An 11,022-nucleotide genomic window follows, 5' to 3' on the forward strand; every position below is an offset into this window, starting at 1 on the left:
GGGTCAGCAACCACACATGATATTGGCTGCGTTTCCCACATCGCTCTTAGCGCTAGAACATCTTTCACTAAGAGGGAGCTGTAAGATCGAGCTGACCCACTCTGAACCTAGATGCACGAGTGACAGGACCTCACTCTACTATAAGTGGGTCAAAAATGACCCGTGTTAGAATTTGTGTGTTTTTATGTCACTTTTGTCATTTTGGTAAAGAAAAATCACTTGTATTATGTTTTGTATTATATTTTGGTCCACACAAGAATGATTTCATGGTTGAAATATTTTTATTTTTCAGTTTTGTTTTTTTTTTAACATTTTTAAAACATTTTGAAAATTGGAAACGAAAATTACACAACAGCAATAGAACAATGTCAACATCCATTTTGTGCGTGTGGTGTGTGTGTGTGTGTGTGTGTGTGAGAGAGAGAGTAGACCTATAATGCATGTGTGTGTGTGTGTGTGTGTGTATGTGAGAGAGAGAGAGAGTATATGCGTGTGTGTGTGTAACTGTATGATCCTGTTCAGTTGGATTTCCAGGTGAACGACCGATACCTCCACCTGGACAATAGTCTGGGTCCTCATGATATTTCAGATTCTGAGTCCAATCCCATAACTGCCTCTTCATCCAGCATCCTTAGAACCATATACTTCACAACACTTTGGATGAGGAAACATAGGCTAAAAAGAAGAGAATGTTTTGAATGACAAGCAAACCTACTGATCTATATATAAATAAATGTACAGACACACACACACACACGCACGCACACACACACACACACACACACACACACACACACACACACACACACACACACAGTACATACATACAAGTAATGTTAGCTAGCTTAGTTATCTATTGTTAATTTGCTGACACATGGTAATAAGACATACTCTTTCACACAGTAGTCATAAATGACACGCATACATATTTCTGAGGTAAAAAATGAAGATAGGCCTAATACTTACATGTATCAGATCTTGCTGTGTAAAATAATTTTCTTGAGGGGTGACACTTAAGATATAGGCTAGTCTGTGTGGTCCACAAAATATTATTCCAGACAGTCACAGATGATAAGATTCAAAGGTTCCCATGAAATTCCATAGGAAATAAACGCGGGTCATTTTTGACCCACTTATGGAAGCTTGGGGTGGTAATACAAAAACTAGAATTTTGTAAAATGTATAAAAGGTAAGTTAAAAATTTCAATGGCATGATATCAATAACATGTTTTTTGAGGAATAGCTGGAATATGAAATGATAACAACTTTTCATTACGAAGATATCACAAGAAAACAACCTCACCGGGTCATATTTGACCCACTTATGCATCTAAGGGTTAACAGTCTTCTTAGCAACCAAACGCTCACAGATCCAGTCGCGTCAGGCAAATTAATATTACACTAAGCAAGGAGATGTTGAAAGAGTGCGCACTGCGCACCGTATATATTTTGATCCATTTTATACTTAAGATCGATATTGTTTAGCATTAATTGGTGACAGAAAAGAACGAATTTCATTCTGCAGGGAAATGCATGTCCTTACTGTGCATATGACAATAAACACTTTGAATCTTGAATCTATATATTTTATGAAGATGTTTTGTGTGCACTCAAAGCTGTGGTACAAGTTATGCACCAAAATCTAAGTATGAGGAATAACAATGACTATCATGACTATCATTTATCATAATTTGTCCCGCATATCCCACATCTGCATGCACATATGAGATGGTTACCGCACCCAAAAAATGCGTCACAGATATCAGGCAGCTGACGGGTGTACTTGAGCTCAGGTGGAACCTCATCAAGGGATGCTCCACCTGCTACTCTGTATAAAGTCTACAGGAACACACTTGTTATTCCTCATACTTATTTTTATTATTATTATTTTTCTTCCGCCAGATTTCAGTGCATAACTTGTGCCACAGCTCTGAGCGCACACAAAACATCTTCATAAAACATATAGATTCAAGATTCAATATGCACAGTAAGGACACACGTTTCCCTGCAGAATGAAAATCATTCATTTCTGTCACCAATAAGCCTAATGCTAAACAATATAAATCTGAAGTATAAAACAGATCAAAAATAAATACAGTGCGCATTGTTTTAATATCTCCTTGCTTAGTGTAATATTAATGTGCCTGCCACGGCTAGATCTGTGAGCGTCTGGTCACTAAGAAGAGTCTTAAGAGTGGGTCAGCTCGATCTTACAGCTCCTTCTTAATGAAAGATCTTCTTAGGCTAAGAGCGATGTGGAAACGCGGCCAAGATAAAATCAGGGGTGAAATATTTTTTTCTTTGTGTATTCAATCAGTCTTGAGGCTACTTTAGTTAAATATTGGTCAAATTGTGTGCGAAATGGAAATAGTGTAAAGAGTATATGTTTCTCAATTCTCAGTTTTCCAATCATACCCAATGTATGCAATGTAACAACTGTTCATGGGCTCCAGTATGCAGAAAAATCATTAGATTATTTTTTCCCTTGCCAAAATTTAGTGTAAGTTATGTGGCCCCCTTTCCAACAAGATAGCATAACATGGTTGGTACCAATGGATGCCTTAGGTCCTCTACCCATGTCTTCACTGTAGCTTTGAAACTGAGCCCGATACAGCAGGTTTGTATTTTCTAACATTGATCTGCCTAACTCCTCAACAACAGCTCTGCCTGATATGTAAATACATATAACTTGTAATGTCAGTGATTTAAATCAGTGAGTAAATTGCTGTGCTTGATCCAATTTTAAGGTCAACCATAGACCATGTGTACCCACCGACCCCCCTAACGGTGGGCCTGACTCAAATAGTAAGAAAAAATAGATGTAAATTACACTAAAAATAGGTCTACACATCCAAAATTCAAAGTTTCAGTTATGCAAAAGTAGAAAAGTAGTAAAAACATTTTTGGGGGGGAAATGGAAAGTATAGATGTGAGAAAGAGGACTTACAATAACCTTTAATGTGACCATGTTTTATTTAATTTTGATTATTAACATTACCACATGATTTTATCTATTTGTTGTCTGCATATGTCCACAGTGTCCCACTCTGTAGTAAATATTTGCTTTTGGTTGTCTTTTTTTCCCCCAGTTTTGTGTATATTTGCTTGATGACACAATGACTGAGTCAAATCAAATCATGTGTGTTATATTACAGGTTTGTTTTATTATTTTTATGTTGTAGCAGGTGGAGACAGAGGCTTTGCTGTTGGCTAGTTCAACTGCATTGCATTACATGTAATGTTATATGTTTTTTTACTACAAAAAATCTGCAAACTACTGTACTTGAATAAATGTATTTGTTTGACCTACTGTTTATGAATGTATTGTAAATATGAATCGTCAACAATAGCATTTAGATGACAACTTGCCATTTTTGACAGTCATTTGTTGTGAGTGTATTTCTGCCTAAATTGGTGATTAAAGGTGTTTCTGGACATCAAGAAAACAACTTGTCAATTAGTTTCTTCTGAAAACTATCTCCTCTGTTAGCTTATGTTCAGGGCTTTGTTACAAAATATTTTAAACATACAAATTTACAGATACAAACACAGCATACCTCAGTTCTTTCCATCTACAGTCTATAATCAGTATAATCTGAGAACATGACATAGACACATAGTAGATAATCCCAGTCATTCCTCTTGAAGAATTAACACTCAACCCCCATCTCATAACCCTTGGTGCGGCAGATTATGATAATATCGATGATGAAGAATGTGATGGTGATGATGATGACAGAGTTGATAATGATGATCCATGTCATTTGCTCTTCAAGAAGTCATGGTGAGTTGTGGTTCAGCTTACTATTGAGAGACGACAGAGAGACAGGTTGGTTTACACACTAAAGAAAATGTCCTCACATGAATGGATGACAAACACATTGCGTTTCTTATAACTGCTTCCCTGGTGGAAAGCTTTTAATGTGAAGGTTGTAGAAGCAGGAAATGCTACCATTTGACTCTGAGGCTGTAGTTTGTGCTGTAGACAAATCAAGGAAGCCACCAGAAATGGTTGATGCTACCAAAGTGGGGGATTCCTTTGAACAGTACTAATCATATCACTAAAATGTCCTTATTTGTTTGCATCTTTTATGTAGCCTACATATCCTGCCTGGCATTCCCAGAGATGGGAATTTGAGACCCCATTTTACCAGCATAGATCTTTAAATTCTACATATTTTTTTTATCTAATCAAAGCTGACTGGTTGATCCAACTTCCTGTCAGTCCCATAGACTGTATAAAAGAAGTGGATGTAGCCACAGTGATTGACCACTAGTTTGTGGACAACTGTTGCAAAGCCTTGAGTTTGGCACTCTGGCTGTCGTCATCTTGTGTTTTTGGCCCAGAAGTGACCATATTTAAATGAGGGGGTGGAACTGGGGAGGAGCGAGGGGTGGATCTGACTGAAAGCCTATTGACCCTGAGGCCATACACACGGTAATACATTTTCATTTTGAAACAAAATTGATCTCCGTACACACCAGCGTTTTAGCACAGAATCCTCTGTCCATACTAACATGCCTGAAAACACATATCACATGACCATATGTGCACAAAGCAGATTGTCTACTCTGCGGTTAGTTGCTAAGTCATAGAAACTGTTTGTACAGTTGGCCCTTGCTGGCCATTACAAAGGTTGTAGGTAGAAACATTTTTGCTTTAGTTCACACAGTTTGTTTATGGTGTGATGAACCCCTTGATCTGCTGTGGTCTCACCTCCTTGCCACTGCAGGTGCCACAGATACATCCAAAAAGTCCGTTGACCATTTGGATGAGACACAATGCGAGCTCCAGGCATGCTGCCACTAGCAGAGTGGAGAACAGTCCCACGTTGAATTGCACCACATTCTTTGGAAGTATACACCAATCCCACATCTCCTTGTCACTCAGGTAGCTCCCGTTACTGGAAAGCAAGAAAATTAGTGATGCTGTCAAACATAAATAGAAAAGTATTGCAGTGGTGTCTGTCCATAAAGACTGCCCGTACCTGTTAGCAAAGGGTGTCCCCCAAGTAGGAATGGGGTTGACATTATTTTGCCAGTAGCATGTAGGCCCATTAGCAAGACCCAGGGCAGCAACACTCAGACTGTAGATGGCCCCAGCCACACCAGCTGCTGCAAAACCAATGGACAGGAACATCTGCATGGAGCACAGACAGTGGAGTCAGCACCACAAGAAACACATTCTTTGTCCCGTATGTTTTTCCTTTTTCTTCCTGAGCCAGTCCAAAGACATGCAGGTATGGTTAAGGGGGGGCAAAAACAATACAGCAGCAAAGTATCGATGTTTTTATTTTATGAAATAAAAATATTATAAATATGAATAAACTTATGGTAGCCTACTAGAATAATATAATCAATTGTTTTTCATTTCACAAGATACATTTTGCTGCAATTAAAGTGGCTGAGGTGAGACAAACGAAGACTTTAAACTTTATCTTATTAGAAAATATTGATGTTGACAAAATTTTCCTTTTAGAGACATAGTTTGCTGCTAAAAAAAGGTTATATATTGCAATGTATTGCAATATATTTTATCACAATACTAAGCATAGCGCAACAGGTCTCTGTCTCCGTGTGTCAGCCCTGTGATAGTCTGGCCTGTCCAGGGTATACGCCATCGAATGCCCAATGTCTGCTGGGAGAGGCTCCAACCCCCCCAATTAAATGGCCTAGTCGAGCTATAATTGTAGCTCAGCTGAGCATGTAATCGTACGAATGTGACAATGTAATTGTAGAAACTTGAGCAGGGGCTTCCTATAGGTGACATAGGCAGCATCAATAGGTGCCACTGACATGGAAAGTGTGAACTGAGAACAGAGGGCGTGTCATATTCTACAGTTTGGAAAGAGAGGATAGAGAAGGCAACAACACAGATGTAAAGAAATCATTGGTTAAAAAAAAACAAAAAACAAACATGCAGTGCTCTCATTGATAGTTGGTTTGTTTGTTTTTGGATAAAAACAAATATCTGTATCCACAACCCAGCCCTGAATAAGCGGATAACAATGGATAGAACAAAACATCTGTATTAACACAACAAAAGTTTGCAGGTTATCAATGCGATCTTCCATCTTGCTACTACTGTTTACTTCCATTGTGCATTGTGTAGTGCCTTTTGTTGATGATGTATCCTTGATTACAGTGGTACTGCTAAAAACTGACAGTAACACAGGCTGGTTCACTGGATAGCACCAAGGTTCCAAGAATCTTGAGTAGAAGCAGTTCAGGAACAACAGCTTATTTGGTGGAAAAGGGGCACCAGAGAGGGGGTGCCAAGCATTTGAAGTCCTGGCAATGCAGTTAACCACAATAGCCCCTTTTCCACCACAGGAACTTTTATCAATTACCCAGGATTTTGAAAAACCTCCAGGTGTTTCCACCGAAATTACCTGGGTAAAAAACTTTCCCTCAACTTCAAACTTTCCCTGAAAAAAGTGTCTAGTAGGGGGGTGGGACTTTTCAGATTACCCGGAATCCTTGAGGGGCGGGGCTGTGTGCCGAAGAACACTGATTGGTGGAACACACACTTGCAGCGTTATGTACTTCCTGGCACGGGCAGCCGCTGCAAACTTTATTTCATTTCTACAAGCTTCACTTCGTTTGTGTTTTGAATAAGGATGGGTAACGACACCCGGTACTAAATTAGCCCCGGGACTAAATTATCAATGACCATAGCACTGATAAGCGGTATCAGTTCTCCTCGCGCTGAACTCCTCCACACACACACATAACACCGATGCGACACGGTAACCAGTGAACAGCTGAGCGGCCCAGGTGGAAACAATAACTCTAAAAAGACTCGAGCTGAACTTGGCAGCTACACTCATTACTGTAAGTGACATTAAACCTTAGCGAGTAAGAAGCCAATACTTAATCAGTACATGTGTTCAGAAAGCATGAACATGTAAACATGGAGACAGAGATATTCAATATGCTCCGTCCACAGTCTCTCATCCACCACCACTAATGTTACGTCTTACACACACTAGTTCAGCTGATAGCAAATTGTTACTAATAAGCTCAAATGACAGCTGTCTGTATGTAGACCAACTTAGTTTGTCACTTATCTTAAAATACTTTTAAACTGAGCAGCTGGCTGAGACAAACGGCCCCTCCTCTCTACCCCAGCACTAATGTTACCAGTAAACAAGCTGGCGGAGCTAAATAAAGGACACACGCCTAATCATCTACATCATTACGCTAATTTGAATAAATTTTCCGGAACTTTGAGTTGCAGTGGAAATGCGAACCACACAGATTACCAGGAATTCTTTTACCCAGGTAAATAAATTCCTGGTAATAAAAGTTCCTGGAAATGTTGGTGGAAAAGGGGCTAATGTGTACATAGATGAGTGATCATCACAGTCAGAACATGCTTGAGCATTAGAAAGAATTAGAGTAACAGAAAATGAAAAGGCAAAAGCTGTCCAGATATGATATGATATGTGTGAGGGGCAAAGGGAAGAGGCAGTATGCATAACGGCCCACCACAGCACCTTTTCTGATGCAAAGACTAGGGGTCCTCCGAATCAAACTCATTCTAGTACTGACTTGATTAAAACCTATAAGCAACTTTGTGTCTGATGTGTCTTTACTATGATGTAAATGTGAAGAAAAAGAATATAACACTTCACAAAGAAAAGTTTGCTTGATTGAAAACAGTAGGCTATTTCAGCTACATACTGTACATACTTACCCCACAGCGGTTGGCACAGCAGTTCTTAGCACTGGTCAGATGAATATGAATGGCAGGAATGAGGACCTGACAGCAGAGGAAGGAAATAAAGAAGAGGCGGCAAAGAAAAAAGAGAGAGAGATATCAAGATGACATATAATAATATTACACATTTAATGTAAGAGACAACAGAAAGATGACATATTTTATATAGGAGACAACAGAAAGATGACATATTTATTGTAGGAGACAACAGAAAGATGAAATATTTATTGTAGGAGACAACAGAGAGATGATATATTTAATGTAGAAGACAACAGAAACTTTAAGAGGTACTCTAGCAGTTTAGTATGCCATTTCCCTAATGTTGGGGCACCACTCATAGATGGATTTGAAAAGAATTGGCAAAATTGGGCTGAAGAGGCCAAGATATGACGTTTAGTCCAAGAATGGGTTGTCATGAAGCTCAGCGTAAGTTCAATCCGGAAGACCATCCTGTGCTCATTCATTCACAATTCTCCCTCTCCCACTGCTTCCTCCAATCAGCTGCCTCTGGGCATTCACTCTTCTAGCTGTCCTATTGTAATTAGCCACAACCTCTATCAGCCAATCAGGTTGTCACTACAAGATTTTAAATCTGTTCTCTCCTCTGCCGCTTTCAGCTGTCATTCTAGGCAGAATCGCTGCCCCTCCTCCACCCCGTTCACCTCCAGCCATTGTATCCAAGGTCAAAGACAAGCCTGAAGACTCATACCTCTACTCATCCGGATCATCAGCACCCATCCATCTAATCCTCATTTCTTCTTCACTTCCTCTACCACCACCAGCCTCCAGACCCCTGGGGGGATGTCCCTAATTGGTTACGGATCCATCACTCTCCTTATAGCTCACCATCTCAAAGGGGTCTAATCGCAAAGACTTTTCACATTTTCATTAAAAATGTTCTTTTCCAAAACTAAAAACAAGTCTCTCCTGACTGAAGTGGGGTTATGGGTTATCCTGGCAACATGTCTGTCAAAATCCACTTGTTGGTTCGTGTCACATATTTTCTGTTATAAATCATCCATGTCCAAGCTGAGATAGCCTTGATGATGTCACTAAGATATCCTCAGGGTTATTTTCTCAGCCCTGACATGAATCAACAGGCTGACTCATATCCGCCATGATAAGTAAAGTGTCCCTTTAAAGCAACTCTTACCTTTCTGGCATTGCCATATAACATCATATGTTATATTAGAAGCAAACTAAACATAACGTTACCTGTCCTGCACAATCAAATGCAACCCCGGAGTTTTGAAACTTATCCGGGGTCAATGATGACTGATGAGTTTTATAATATAACATAAATGCTAACATTAGATAGTACCGGTGATTGGCAACAAACAAGAAAGATAATACAGGGGCTCAGGCTACGTTAGGCTGCAGTAGGCTAACCGTTAGTAACTGGATGCTGTATTGTCATATATAACGTTATAGCCTATGTTACATTAGAAGCAAACTAAAACTACCTGTCCAGCAGAAAGTCTGCAACCATCTTGTCCCTTTTTAGCTCAGGATGAAGCTGCATCAGTCTTCGCCATAGCTCGAAAGCAAAACCGATGTTGCCCTGAGTTTTGGCTCTTACAGCATTGAGTTCTCTCTTAGTGTTAGCTTTTTCTGCTATATTCTTTCCTTTGCCAACTGATTTCCCTGTTGGAGTGGCTGGAGTTGGAAGCGGTGGTCCGCATTTGTCTGCCATTGTTACAGAAAAAAGTTTATATCCACAAGCGTCCCTGTTACCAGCCTATTTGTTGTCTCTCAGACTCATTCTACCTGGTCGGGGGGAGATGTTACATGAGCGGTTATGTCAGTCGGAGGCCTCCAGGAGGGGAAGAACCATATGAGAATGGTTTAATTATGAGCTTGTATCCCTGTTGGAATTCACTTACATTTTACTGTGCCATCAGCTTATTAATAGCATTTTAACCTAAACAAAGAAAAGCGTAAAATTTTCAGGAAGGTAAGTGTCACTTTAATTGAATTGAGCTTAGAAAAATACATTTGTCACTTATCGTCTTTTACCGTCTTATCGTCTTGTCTTTCTTTTTTCTTTATGACTTTGATCATTCTTTCAATCTTGACCAAGTAGTTACCTTAACTTGTTTAAACTTTAACCACTGAAACCACTCATTTGAATCATATATGACATGGACCTTTTTGGAAGCTTTGACATCAGTCACACCACATGTAATCTACTCACCATGATTCCTCCTCCTATCAGGCCCGACATGTATTTAACCTCCTCAGTGATACGGTCCTCTCCTTTCCTGTCTTCGGATGCATACTTTGTCTCAAAGTCAGGGAAGAATAGCATGATGTTGCAGATGATGGACACTAAAGCCAGGATGTAGAGTGGGATGGCAATGAATTTAGAACAGGATCCGGTGCACATGATGTCTGCAGATGGAGGTTGTTCAAAAAGGTAAAAATAACTACAATCCCAACTGCTACTCCAACCAAAATATTTTCTTCTTATAGATGCTGTCAGTCAGATCTTTTCTGCTGACACTTGGGAAGCTGTGATGGTTGTTAGCTAACAGGCGTCAAGTGCAGCTTGATGCATCAAATGTCAAAAAAGGTAAATGTAAGAACTGTTTAAATATATGTTTGGTGGGTGGAGGGTATAAAGGTGGAGCTAAAGGAGATAAGCCTGATTATTACCCCCTTTATGACTGAGACTTTATGCCATGGGTGTGGGTGTTTGTGCATGTTTCCATTAAAGTCATAAAAGCCAGTCATTTGTGACACAATAGAATTTCCCCTTCTTATAAAGCACAGAATAGAAAATAAAAATCTGAGGTTATATGACAATCATTTTGTCTAATGTTTAAGCTTAGAGCTACCATAGGAAACTTTTTCAGCAAATATGACAAAAAGTTATTTATTTTTATAATTGTCTTTATACCCTGACAATAGCACATGAGGCAAATACTCTGTAAAAAAAATCATGTTCCTCTGCCTCCTCAAAGAGCTCCTACTTTTGCAAAAATCATGAAAACAAGCAATCAGAGCCGAGGAGTCTCCAATGCAGCCATCCATCATGTCAATCACTGCTCGGGAACAGGGGTCAAACTGTCAAACTAGGCAGCGCTGATAAGTTATCAAGATTCTGTTACTGCATTGCCTATTTTTATCCCCAAGTGCTGTCAGAAACATACATTAGTGCACTGTTTAGCTGTAAACTGTGAAAGATGGCTCCAAAGATGGAGATGGCTTTGTGATTTCAACATGGGGTCACAGGAGTCACATAGGATTGCTGAGGCACATAGCTGCCTGAACCAAAGCTCCCAGAGTGATAACCAGAT

The 11,022-nt window shown here is 39.6% G+C and overlaps 1 protein-coding gene across 1 annotated transcript; it reads right to left on the reverse strand.

Annotated features, from left to right (window-relative positions):
• Nucleotides 1-2,914: 2,914 nt before the first annotated feature.
• Nucleotides 2,915-10,535, reverse strand: tm4sf21b (transmembrane 4 L six family member 21b). Its single transcript, XM_049568915.1, has 5 exons — nucleotides 9,918-10,535; nucleotides 7,700-7,765; nucleotides 4,989-5,140; nucleotides 4,718-4,904; nucleotides 2,915-3,804 (listed from the first exon to the last, which is right to left on the reverse strand). Exons 1-5 carry the CDS (start codon nucleotides 10,107-10,109, stop codon nucleotides 3,802-3,804), a joined length of 600 nt encoding a protein of 199 aa, XP_049424872.1. The 5' UTR covers nucleotides 10,110-10,535; the 3' UTR covers nucleotides 2,915-3,801.
• Nucleotides 10,536-11,022: the final 487 nt, after the last annotated feature.

Source organism: Epinephelus fuscoguttatus, linkage group LG23, assembly GCF_011397635.1.
Source record: "Epinephelus fuscoguttatus linkage group LG23, E.fuscoguttatus.final_Chr_v1".
NCBI classification, from domain to species: domain Eukaryota; kingdom Metazoa; phylum Chordata; class Actinopteri; order Perciformes; family Serranidae; genus Epinephelus; species Epinephelus fuscoguttatus.

What these genes read in the sequence shown, in the direction of transcription:
- tm4sf21b (XM_049568915.1), bottom strand. Translation starts at nt 10,109, where the DNA reads ATGTGCACCGGATCCTGTTCTAAATTCATTGCCATCCCACTCTACATC. An exon ending in TGATAGGAGGAGGAATCATG is followed by an intron (nt 7,766 to 9,917) that starts GTGAGTAGATTA and finishes CTCTGCTGTCAG; the next exon opens with GTCCTCATTCCTGCCATTCA. An exon ending in GGGACACCCTTTGCTAACAG is followed by an intron (nt 4,905 to 4,988) that starts GTACGGGCAGTC and finishes CTTGCTTTCCAG; the next exon opens with TAACGGGAGCTACCTGAGTG.